Source organism: Oncorhynchus clarkii, chromosome 4 (genome assembly GCF_045791955.1).
Source record: "Oncorhynchus clarkii lewisi isolate Uvic-CL-2024 chromosome 4, UVic_Ocla_1.0, whole genome shotgun sequence".
NCBI classification, from domain to species: Eukaryota; Metazoa; Chordata; class Actinopteri; order Salmoniformes; family Salmonidae; genus Oncorhynchus; species Oncorhynchus clarkii.
Genome location: NC_092150.1, coordinates 39,040,593 through 39,053,087, shown reverse-complemented (window position 1 = coordinate 39,053,087; position 12,495 = coordinate 39,040,593). Strand labels below are relative to the sequence as shown.

The window sequence follows — 12,495 nt, the reverse complement described above, 5'->3', positions numbered from 1 at the left end:
GTAGAGGAGACCACAAAACACTCTCATTAAAAAAGGTGTTATCTAGAACCTAAAAGGGTTCTTCTTCAGCTGTCCCCATAGGAGAACCCTTTAAAAAAAACGTTTTGGTTCCAGGTAGAACCCTTTTGAGTTCAATGTAGAACCCTTTCCAGAGGGGAAAGAGATACTATTGTAGAGATGCTAGCTATTGTAGTTATAGGAAATCAGCTCTCCTGGTTGAAGTTAGATAGGCTTTGTCACTCTGCTGTGGTGGCTAGCAATATGCATACCTATAGCAAAGTTATATTTCCTGTTCTCCTGTAGAATACTTTGTGGAAAGCAAACCCATGTGTTATTAAAGGAAGACCACGTTTTCCTGATGTGACCTACCTCTTATATCTCTCTCTCTCCTCTCCCCCTCCCCTCTCTCCGCCCTCTGACCTGTGCAGAGCCAAGCCGGTCCCACAGTGGTTCAGACAGTCGCCCTCACGGGGAGGACAGTGAGCCGTCTGATGATGAGATGCTGTCCCTGTCCAGCCAGCAGAGCAACGCTAGCGGAGAGCGACACGGAGGGGCTCAGGCTGGCCCCAGGGGCCCCAAGAGACCAGAGCAGCCTCAGGCCCTCGCCACTGCTCCTCCTCCCCCAGAAGAGATGGACCTCCTGGGCCTGGATGGGGCTGCTGTGAACCCCCCCTGCCCCTGCCCCTGCCCCAAACCCCAGCCCCCCACCACCAACACCACCACAGACCTCCTGGGGGATCTGTTTGGAGCCTCCCCCCAGCCCCCGCCTGGGAGTGGGCCCGCCTCGGCCCAGTCCACCCCCCAGAAAATAGCCCCTCCCTCCACCTCCCCTTGCCCCTCCCCAGGTACGTAGTCAATGGATATTATAACATACAGTTGAAGTTGGAAGTTTGCATACACTTAGGTTGGAGTCATTAAAACTTGTTTTTCAACCACTCCACAATTTTCTTGTTAACAAACTATAGTTTTGTGCATGACACAAGTGATTTTTCCAACAATTGTTTACAGACAGATTATTTCACTTATAATTCACTGTATCACAATTCCAGTGGGTCAGAAATTTACATACACTAAGTTGACTGTGCCTTTCTTGGATAATTCCAGAAAATGATGTCATGGCTTTAGAAGCTTCTGATAGGCTAATCATTTGAGTCAATTGGAGGTGTACCTGTGGATGTATTTCATGGCCTACCTTCAAACTCAGTGCCTCTTTGCTTGACATTGTGGGAAAATCAAAAGAAATCAGCCAAGACCTCAGAAAAAAAACTGTAGACCTCCACAAGTCTGGTTCATCCTTGGGAGCAATTTCCAAATGCCTGAAGGTACCACGTTCATCTGTACAAACAATAGTACGCAAGTATAAACACCATGGGACCATGCAGCCATCATCCCGCTCAGGAAGGAGACGTGTTCTGTCTCCTAGAGATGAACGTATTTTGGTGCGAAAAGTGCAAATCAATCCCAGAACAACATCAAAGGACCTTGTGAAGATGCTGGAGGAAACAGGTACAAAAGTATCTATATCCACAGTAAAACGAGTCCTATATCAACATAATCTAAAAAGCCGCTCAGCAAGGAAGAAGCCACTGCTCCAAAACAGCTATAAGAAAAGCCATACTACGGTTTGCAATTGCACATTTGACAAAGATTGTACTTTTTGGAGAAATGTCCTCTAGTTTGATGAAACAAAAATATTACTTTTTGGCCATAATGACCATCGTTATGTTTGGAAGAAAAAGGGGAAGGCTTGCAAGCCGAAGAACACCATCCCAACCGTGTAGCACGGGGGTGGCAGCATCATGTTGTGGGGGTGCTTTGCTGCAGGAGGGAGTGGTGCACTTCACAAAATACATGGCAACATGAGGAAAGAAAATTATGTGGATATATATCTCAAGACATCAGTCAGGAAATTGAAGCTTGGTCGCAAATGGGTCTTCCAAATGGACAAGGACCCCAAGCATACTTCCAAAGTTGTGGCAAAATGGCTTAAGGACAACAAGTCAAGATATTGGAGTTGCCATCACAAAGCCCTGACCTCAATCCTACAGAAAATGTGTGGACAGAACTGAAAAAGCTTGTGTGAGCAAAGAGGCCTACAAACCTGACTCAGTTACACCAGCTCTGTCAGGAGGAGTGGGCCAACATTCACCCAACTTATTGTGGGAAGGTTGTAGAAGGCTGCCCGAAACATTTGACCCAAGATAAACAATTTAAAGGCAATGCTACCAAATAATAATTGAGTGTATGTAAACTTCTGACCCACTGGGAATATGATGAAATAAATAAAAGCTGAAATAAATCATTCTCTCTACTATTATTCTGACATTTCACATTATTAAAATAAAGTGGTGATCCTAACTGACCTAAGACAGGGAATTTTTCACCTGCGCTGAATAAAACAGGTTACCGTGAAATCCTTACTTACAGGCCTTTAACCAACAATGCAGAATTTTTTAAAAAGGTAATAAGAAAATAATTAATATAAAGTAAGAAAAAAAGTAACAACAAAATAATAATAACGAGGCTGTATACAGGGGGTACCGGTACAGGTTAGTTGAGGTAATGTATACATGTACTGTAGGTAGGGGTAAATAACAAGTAGCAGCAGTGCAAAAAAGGGGGTTTATACAAATAGCCTGTGTAGCCATTTGATTAACTGCTTAGCAGTTTTATGGCTTACGGGTAGATGCTGTTAAGGAGCCTTTTGGACCTAGACTTGGTGCTCCGGTACCACTTGCTGTGTGGTAGCAGAGATAGTCTATGACTAGGGTGGCTATTGTCTTTGACAATTTTTAGGGTCTTCCTCTGACACCGCCTGGTACAGAGGTCCTGGATGGCAGAAAGCTTGGCCGCAGTGATGTACTAGGCCGTAAGCGCTACCCTCTGTAGCACCTTACGGTCGGATGCTGAGCAGTTGTCATACTAAGTGGTGTTGCAGCTGTAGAACTTTTTGAGGATCTGAGGACACATGCCAAATCTTTTCAGTGTCCTGATGGGGAATAGGCGTCGTCGTGCCCTCTTCACGACTGTCTTGTTGTGTTTGGACCATAATAGTTTGTTGGTGATGTGGACACCAAGGAACTTGAAGCTCTCGACCCATTCCACTAAAGCCCTGTCAATGTGAATGGGGGTATGCTTGGCTCTCCTTTTCCTGTGGTCCACGCTCTTTTGTCTTACTCACATTGAGGGAGAGGTTGTTGTCTGACCTCCTCCTTATAGGCTCATCGTTGTCAGTGATCAGGCCTACCACCGCTGTGCCATCGGCAAACTTAATGACGATGGTGTTGGAGTTGTGGGTGACCACGCAGGGAATTCAAGTTTATTTGTCTGTTTATTTTATTTTCTCACATATGTGTACATAGATTAACATAATATCTGTTTCCTATGCCATCCAGAAATAAATGCCAGTCCAAGATAAATAAAATGTATTGAATTGAATCGAATAGTAAAGTATGGTTTATGCTTTTCTCTCTGCCCACCCAGCATTCGACCCATTTGGGGCGGGTCCGATGCCCAAGCCCCAGGAGCTGATGGGTTCCTTCCGGGGTCCAGCAGGTAACCTTGGTAACCTGGGGCTGCCTGCCCCCCTCCTGCATGCAGCTCGCTCTCCATCCCCCACTATGCAGAACACTGGCAAGGGTGATGGCATGACTACACTGCATCTGTAGAGGCACCATCTATCCACTAACATTTCTCACTATCCACTATTCACTTCTTTACACTGATACTCTGTTGCTTTAGCCAAACATTTGTGTTGGGCATATACTGCTGCATATGCATGCACATAATGTGTGTTGATCAATGGGAATTTAAGCTGCAGGTTTTGAGGGAGATCTGAATGGAATGGCTATTGTATGGTTACAGTGATTGCTATTGGTATTGGTATGGTTCCACTCTTAGTTGGGTAGCCTAACGGCAATGGTAATAATGTGGTTAGGATTTGTGGTATGGTTATATGTCTGTTTGTGACGGTAGCATGACCTCATCTCTTTCCTCCGATTGTCTGTTAGGCGTGTCTGTCACTGATGTTTCTGTGCTCTGATAGGACGGAGCTCCCCAGTCCCGCCCACCACCCCTGTGGTCACCATTCAGCAGCCTCCCAACGCCATGGGAGGATGGGACTGGAACAAGTCTGCAGCTCCAGGTAAGCTCTACTGCTGTGCCACATTTACGGACGACATCTGCAGAGGCGCTGGTCTGAGAACATAGGAACTACCATCTGCCACGAACAACAGAGAGCTATGGCATGCTATCGATCATCCAGCGTACTGTGCCAAAATAAGCAAGCAAGCATGTGTTCACGTCAGAAGGCTCCCTACTTAATAGTGCCCTCTACTGGTGCTCATGAGAATCACATTCATAGAACGGCAGTGCCCACTGTATTGTACAGTATTTCAACTGTGTTGTTTTGAATTCTGTGTTAGGAGGGGGTTTTGGTATGGGCAGTAGGTCAGCCAGCACCAGTCCTACCGGATCAGTCCACAGCACCCCCACACACCAGGTCAAACCCAAGACCCTGGACCCATTCGCTGATATTGGAAACCTGGGGGGCAGTCTGGGAGGTCAGTGAAGGCTTCCAATACTGTACTAACAGATGCTATAAAATATGTCATGTCATGTTACGTTATGTTATACTAGTTGTGTTATGACAGTTATGTTATAGATAGATAACTTCATTCTCTGTGTTGAACTTTCTGTGAACATTCCTCCTTATATCTCGGTCTATAGGAGGCTCTGGCTTCTCCAGTAAGCCTACCACCCCTACAGGCACCACCCCTGCCTTCCCACCCATGGGCTCCCCTTCACGGCCTCCTCCCTCGCCCCAGCACGGTGGGGGCTGGCAGGCTAACACAGGCTTCCCCTCGTGGCAGCCCGGTGGTGGCGGTGGTGGAGGGCAGGCAGGGTGGCAGCCCCAACCCCAGGGTCAGGGTGGCCCACCCTCCCAGCCCAAACCCAGCCCCAGCCACTCCATGCCGCACACCTCCCCCTCCAACAGACCCAACTACAACATCAGTTTCTCTGCCATGGGAGGAGGGGCTGCTCCCAATGCAGCCGGGAAACCACAGCCCAACATGGGTGAGTCAATGGGAGACTGGGAGGCTGGTTGTAATCATACTGGGATGGATAGACTGTTGGGTTGTTTTTCCCCAAAAATAACTTGTGTTGCTCTTTGATTAATGGACAAATGTGCCACCTGAAACTGACCTGTATGCATGTGATTTGTGCTGGTAGTCATTCATCATAAGACTGCACATATACTGTTTTGTAAGCGAGATGAGAGAAGATGTTTACATTCTCCCTCCCAGGTACCAAGCCCAAAGTTGCAACGGCTAACTTCGATGACCTGCTGTCTGGCCAAGGCTTTGCTGGAGCCAAAAAGAAGGAAGGTCCCAGGACAATAGCAGAGATGAGGAAGGAGGAGATGGCTAAAGAGATGGACCCCGAGAAACTCAAGGTAGTCTTACAGTGGCCAATCACTAGCCTTGGACCAAGAGTTGGAGAGTTCTGTGAAGATACAGTAGGACTACAGGGGGGGAAGGGAGTCAAATGTTGGTCCTCTGTAGCATAGTTGGTAGAGCATGGCGCTTACAATGCCAGGATTGTGAGTTCGATTCCCAGGACCACCCACATGTAAAATGTATGCAAGCATCACTGTAAGTTGATTTACATAAAAATGTTATATATTATTAGAGCCTCTTTGGACAGCCAGAGAAAAATAAGCTGAAGATTTGGAAGAAGGCTTGTGAGATCTTTGTTGTATCGGTGAGTCTCCTGTTTATCTGACCTTGGCTTTCCCCTCTCTACCCCCAGATTCTGGATTGGATCGAGGGGAAGGAGCGTAACATCCGGGCCTTGCTGTCCACCATGCACACAGTGCTCTGGGAGGGGGAGACCCGCTGGAAGCCTGTAGGCATGGCTGACCTGGTGACCCCAGAGCAGGTCAAGAAGGTTTACCGCAAAGCCGTGCTGGTGGTCCATCCAGACAAGGTGAGATGGAAGGGAGAGGTTTACATTGTAACACACACGTACGCACACGTACGCAAGCAAGCACACACGCATACATTCACATGTTTCCACGCTTTCCGTTAGGCAACATTTTAATTTACTGGACATTTGAGAAATTTACCAGACCCATATGCATTGGGTGTGTAACCTGATTAGGGTGTCCACCCACAGTGTTCAGAATGGTAGATAATCACATTTAGATGATGCTAATTCATCTTAACAGAACATGCAACTTGGGGAGACCTTCTTACCGAATTCCGATACGCACATTGAAGATGTTAAAATAACTGTCCACATTTACTTTTCCTCAGCCAACAAGACAAGTAACTACTATTCCCCATAGTAGAAAGGTTGACTTATTATGTGTTTAAAGCTATGAGGTTGATGCAACAGATCAGAACCTTTAGCTTAAAATGTTGATAAACTAAACTCAGCAAAAAAATAAACGTCTTCTCACTGTCAACTGCGTTTATTTTCAGCAAACTTAACATGTGTAAATATTTGTATGATTATAACAAGATTCAACAACTGAGACAAAGTGCACAGGTTCCACAGACATGTGACTAACAGAAATTGAATAATTTGTCCCTGAACAATTGGGGGGGTCAAAATCAAAAATAACAGTCAGTATCTGGTGTGGCCACCAGCTGCATTAAGTACTGCACTGCATCTCCTCCTCATGGACTGCACCAGATTTGCCAGTTCTTGCTGTGAGATGTTACCCCACTTTTCCACCAAGACACCTGCAAGTTCCCGGACATTTCTGGGGGGAATGACCCTAGCCCTCACCCACCGATCCAACAGGTCCCAGACGTGCTCAATGGGATTGAGATCCAGGCTCTTCGCTGGCCATGGCAGAACACTGACATTCCTGTCTTGCAGGGAATCACGCACAGAACGAGCAGTATGGCTGGTGGCATTGTCATGCTGGAGGGTCATGTCAGATGAGACTGCAGGAAGGGTGCCACATGAGGGAGGAGGATGTCTTCCCTGCAACGCACAGCGTTGAGATTGCCTGCAATGACAACAAGCTCAGTCCGATGATGCTGTGACAAACCGCCCCAGACCATGCTGTGCGTTACAGGGACCCTCCACCTCAATCCCACTCCAGAGTACAGGCCTCGGTGTAACGCTCATTCCTTCGACGATAAACGCAAATCCGACCTTCACCCCTGGTGAGACAAAACCACAAGTCGTCAGTGAAGAGCACTTTTTGCCTGTCCTGTCTGGTCCAGCGACAGTGGGTTTTTGCCCATAGGCGTCGTTGTTGCCGGTGATGTCTGGTGAGGACCTGCCTTACAACAGGCCTTCAAGCCCTCAGTCCAGCCTCTCCGGACAGTCTGAGCACTGATGGAGGGATTGTGTGTTCCTGGTGTAACTCGGGCAGTTGTTGTCATCCTGTACCTGTCCCACAAGTGTGATGTTCGGATGTACCGATCCTGTGCAGGTGTTGTTACACGTGGTCTGCCACTGCGAGGACGATCAACTGTCCCTGTAGCGCTGTCTTAGGCATCTCACAGTACAGACATTGCAATTTATTGCCCTGGCCACGTCTGCAATCCTCATACCTCCTTGCAGCATGCCTAAGGCATGTTCACACAGCTGAGCAGGGACCTTGGGCATCTTTCTTTTGGTGTTTTTCAGAGTCAGTAGAAAGGCCTCTTCAGTGTCCGAAGTTTTCATAATTGTGACCTTATTGTCAAACATCTGTAAGCGCAGGTGCATGTTCATTAATTGTCTATGGTTCATTTTATTCATTTAACCTTTATTTAACTAGGCAAGTCAGTTAAGAACAAATTAAGAGCGACAGATTTTTACCTTGTCAACTCAGGGATTCGATCTAACAACATTTTTGGTTACTGGCCCAATGCTATAACCACTAGGCTATCTGCTGCCACTAGACTACCTGCCGTTCATTAAACAAGCATGGGAAAGTGTTTAAACCCTTTAAACCTTTTACATTTAAACCCTTTACAAGGTCTGTGAAGTTATTTGGATATTTACGAATTATCTTTGAAAGACAGGGTCCTGAAAAAGGGCCGTTTCTTTATTTTGCTGAGTTTATTATTTCTTCACATTATAAGCTCAGCAATGCACACATTCGTTCCATAATGCAATTAGTGGAAAAACAAATGCTCACCAAAATATACTTCATTGCATTCTATCAATTGCTTTAGTAAGCAGTAGGCATTTCAAATGAAATGTGGAGTGGAGCTTTATACTATGGTTACGTGATGACGTCACGTACCTTCCAAGTGATTCGGCAACCATCATTTATTTGAAACATATTCAGTCAACATTTCCATCACCATTTGTCGCAACAAAGAAAGGTTGACAAAAGAAATCCACCCCTGTTGAACGGATCCACATTTTTTCAATCTTTAGAAGATTTCTTCTATAGCTGCCGTTTTCCATTATACATCGCAATGTATTCTTTTTGGTGTTTCTGTGTTTCTCTTTTGGCGTATAAACCTGGGTCAATGGGAACCTGCCTACTGATTGATGTTTTTTTTCTCCCCATCTTCCCCTCTCCCAGGCCACGGGACAGCCCTATGAACAATATGCCAAGATGATTTTTATGGAACTGAATGACGCCTGGTCAGAATTTGACAGCCAAGGACAGAAAGCACTCTACTGAGCTGATAGAAAAAGAGAGAAAGCGAGACAGGGTTTGTGCCCACCCACCCCTGACCCCTCCGTGAACAATAATCAAGCTCCCACCAGATCTGTGACTCCCGTCGCCTTCTCTTCTCTTTACTGTCCCGTGGACTCCGTAGAGACCTCAATAGCCAGACTAACAGTGTAACCGTGTCAGAAAAAGATCTGCCGACCCACCTATCTTATGTATCTGGTGGCAGCACTGTCCAACAAGAACTGTTCAGTGTCCTAGTCCTGAACCAAGCAAAGCAGAGTCATCCAGCTGTCTATGGAGACACATCACCAAATAGCGATACTGTCCACCTAATACACTGGACACAGGTGATAATGACACACCTGTAGTCACAGTGTGGTTAGTCACAGGTGATAACGACACGCCTGTAGTCACAGTGTAGTTAGTCACAGGTGATAATGACACGCCTGTAGTCACAGTGTGGTTAGTCACAGGTGATAACGACACGCCTGTAGTCACAGTGTGGTTAGTCACAGGTGATAACGACACGCCTGTGGTCACAGTGTGGTTAGTCACAGGTGCTGTGTAACAGCCAGGATATGACTGTATGAACTATAATCGCCAAGGAAGATGTTTTATCAATGTTTTACAATAACAACAAAAGAGACTCAGTGTTTCAAAAAAGCACAACTGGCTGGTTCTTGTGTTTAGAAAGGTGCAGTACGTCATTAGGTTAGTCTGGTGACTTGTTTGCAGCCTATAGTCACTCTAAAGGCGTCTTTACAGTCACTGTCCGGTGTCTACAGTCTCATAGGAACCAGGGTGTAAAATATATCATAGAATAATTCCATATCACACTACTGTACTTATCTAAGAACCAAACTGCTGCTGCTAGTGTTTCCATCGGGCTCATCAACGCCATTAGTCGTGTATTTACTTTTAATGATGTTAACTTATTCACTTGTACTATCGGATGTTTGTGTCATACTGTGACGCTTATGTCTATGTTGATCCCTCCCAAAGAAGAACTGGTGTTTTATTTTGCAGAATGTTTCAGTGAAATACAGTGGGGGTCTTTTTCCTGTCCCTCTGCTGTCTCTCTCGGAAGCCTTTGCTATTGACCCACGAGTGAAATGATGTTTTAATCCAAGGGCACATGTCACTGATGTCGTTTGCAGATGGGTGTTTCAAAATATGGTATCTGGTGTAGGACAAATAACCCATCAAGCAATTTTATGTTTATGTGCATCTGCTTCAGTAAGACCCCCCCCCCCCCCCCCCCGCCCCGTTTGTTTGAAGCATATATTTTCTGCATGCACTGACTGGGACCACTTATTGAAGACTTGGACTTTATTTTACTGCATATGGTGGCACATCATTTCATAATACATGCTCATGATACTGCCGTTTTGTTTGACTACTATCCAGACCCTAACATGGAGCCATCTCTCCCTCATCTGTGTGTCAGCACTCTGAAAGGATTTCATGAGAACATACAATACCTGACATGTACAACCATGTCTTAACATACCGAAAGCTGCATATCAATGTTTCAGCAAGGCTTGTTCTCTCTTATCTGTGTGGACCATTTCGCTAAACGAGAACAAGAGAGACACTGCACATCTATTTCATCTGATACAACCACTCACTTGTTTTTTTTCTCTCTGCTTGTATACTGACACTGTCAAACCTTTCCTGGGTTCCATCCTTTGTGAAATGGTACCGCCTGGGTTGTGGACAACGTGTACACTGACTGACCACTGAGCAGTGCAGAACTAAAGAGACTGTCTGTCCGCTGTAGGCTATGATGCTTTTTCTGGTGACTATACCAATGGCAGGAGTTGTGACTGTGTAGTATGTATGTACACTGAGGTTGTGTGTGTGTTTGTGAGATAAGCCCTATATGCTCCCTTGCTGATTGAAATCTCTGTCTACCTGCAATCTTAAGGCAATGTTAAAACGCTAAACCTCTCTATATAGTGGATGTGTGTTGTGGAAACCGCTGCACGTACATGAGGATGTGATACGATTTGGATACAACTACTGTACGTGTTTGCTTGTCTGCTGTAAAAGCATTACTACTAAAAGTGTTAACTTCTGTTTCTGTGTTTCTCTTTGTGGGTTCTGTTTACCCTCACAGGATGTACATAGTGATGACGTGACGAGGTGCAATGCACAAATAAATAGAGAAGTAGAACATGGGGTGAGAAACAACAGACCAATCAAATGTGTCTGTTTTCATTACTTCCCCACTAATGCATTGTGCAGCTACAGTGTTCACGGCCCCTTTCACTGACTTCTGGGAGACTCAATCTTTGTCAGGGTTGTTATTATGCATACATTAGACACATATTGATATATCCATGTTAATTGTATTTGTGAAAATGTACTTTAAGATCACAGTAGATTATTAATTACAGTAATCACATTTGGAACCACATTTGAGTAATTCATGTTGACCACTAGAGGACAGTGGTTGGCCAATTTAGAGTGTCCTCCGTCTGCCTGTCCTGCCTTATGACTGATCAATGATGTGAAAACATGTTTACGTGGATGATGCTAGAAATGTATGGTATTGAGCTGCTATGGGCTCAGGCACATTGCATTTTATGTTCCTACTATGTTCTTCCTACTTCCTATCATGTCTCTCTTTTAATTTGTGAGATCTGATCTGAGATGAATGGATAGGTGAGCTTTCTGTGTGCTATAAACTAAATCCAGACCCGTCCGCATCACTGTCCCAAAGGAAATAGGCTAACGCTTTACTTTAAGTAATAGGGTTTAGCGCTATCAGATATTACACAATTACACATCCACTTGCTGAAGGTTATTCCGCATGTGCAATTACTGATGTTAGTACACATTTTCTTGTTCCAGTATGTAACTAATAATTTGTAATCACAAGTTTGTAATCACAAGGCGCATGTGAATTTTCATGTTAACGACTCCAACATGTGACATTGTTATATAACTACAGGGTGCCACTACCATCAAATCTACAGGTAATACCAGGGTTGATAATTAGTCTAGGACCTAGAAACAACAACTGTAACAAGTCACACCTGTCATTAACTACCAGTCATTTTCAAGTAGTTAAGTTCTATGATATGACCTGGCTCAAAGGCTATACCGAATCAAGTGTAACGTAAGAACAATGTATTTACATGGGATATACTGCAATTATCATGTATCTACCCAGAGAAAGCAACTTAATGTAAAGTGAAACCCAGTTGGGTATAACCTTTAAAATCACTATGTGGATACAATTTAGCAATCTTTGCAGACAACAGGCTAACCAGTAGACATGTATTTCCAATGCAAGCAACTTAATGTAAAGTGAAGTGACTGTTTTAATTACTTTGTAGTTACAATGTAACAACCGTTGCTAACCAGGAGAAATACGGAGATATGTTAGACTTTTCATTAATTAATGGATTTGACAAAGATTAATATTCAAACCATTGTAATTAAAAGACCCATTTCAGACTTAAAGCAAGAACTATTAGTAAAACATACTAGCTAGTAAGCATAGCCGCAGGAAGTAGGGGTGCTGAGGGTGCTGCAACACCTGAAAAATCGTAATTAACAAACAATATTAATAACTCTTTAGAACCCATAGAGGCTGCAACTGACTTTCTTTAAGTTACTATAGTGGATTTGTTTTTCTAACAATATCTTTGTCAATATTGCAAAATTATCTTGCAAACAAACCTGTTGTCGTATTCGCTGTCATTTGACTTTTAACAGAAAAAAAACACTTAATTACTCAAAATGATGGCGCCAAAGTGGAAGAGGCTGTGTATCTATGCTGGTTGGTGAGACGGATTCGAACACGTACTTGCACTTAGAAAGCGACGATGTCGAGGTGAGTGAAATAA

The 12,495-nt window shown here is 44.5% G+C and overlaps 1 protein-coding gene across 7 annotated transcripts in view; it reads left to right on the top strand.

Annotated features, from left to right (window-relative positions):
* The window catches only part of LOC139406797 (auxilin-like), a 60,661-nt gene extending 49,822 nt beyond the window's left edge, over positions 1–10,839 (top strand). For 5 of the 7 annotated variants that reach the window (XM_071149842.1, XM_071149843.1, XM_071149840.1 and 2 more), the window contains 9 exons: positions 429–845; positions 3,484–3,639; positions 4,046–4,144; positions 4,425–4,562; positions 4,729–5,076; positions 5,307–5,455; positions 5,812–5,988; positions 8,543–9,027; positions 9,112–10,839. In XM_071149842.1, the coding sequence (XP_071005943.1) occupies positions 429–845; positions 3,484–3,639; positions 4,046–4,144; positions 4,425–4,562; positions 4,729–5,076; positions 5,307–5,455; positions 5,812–5,988; positions 8,543–8,644 (1,586 nt within the window). In that variant the 3' untranslated portion in view covers positions 8,645–9,027; positions 9,112–10,839. Of the gene's footprint in view, positions 1–428; positions 846–3,483; positions 3,640–4,045; positions 4,145–4,424; positions 4,563–4,728; positions 5,077–5,306; positions 5,456–5,811; positions 5,989–8,542; positions 9,028–9,111 lie in introns of those variants that run through there. The other 2 variants (XM_071149846.1, XM_071149847.1) reach the window with 2 other exon arrangements.
* Positions 10,840–12,495: the final 1,656 nt, after the last annotated feature.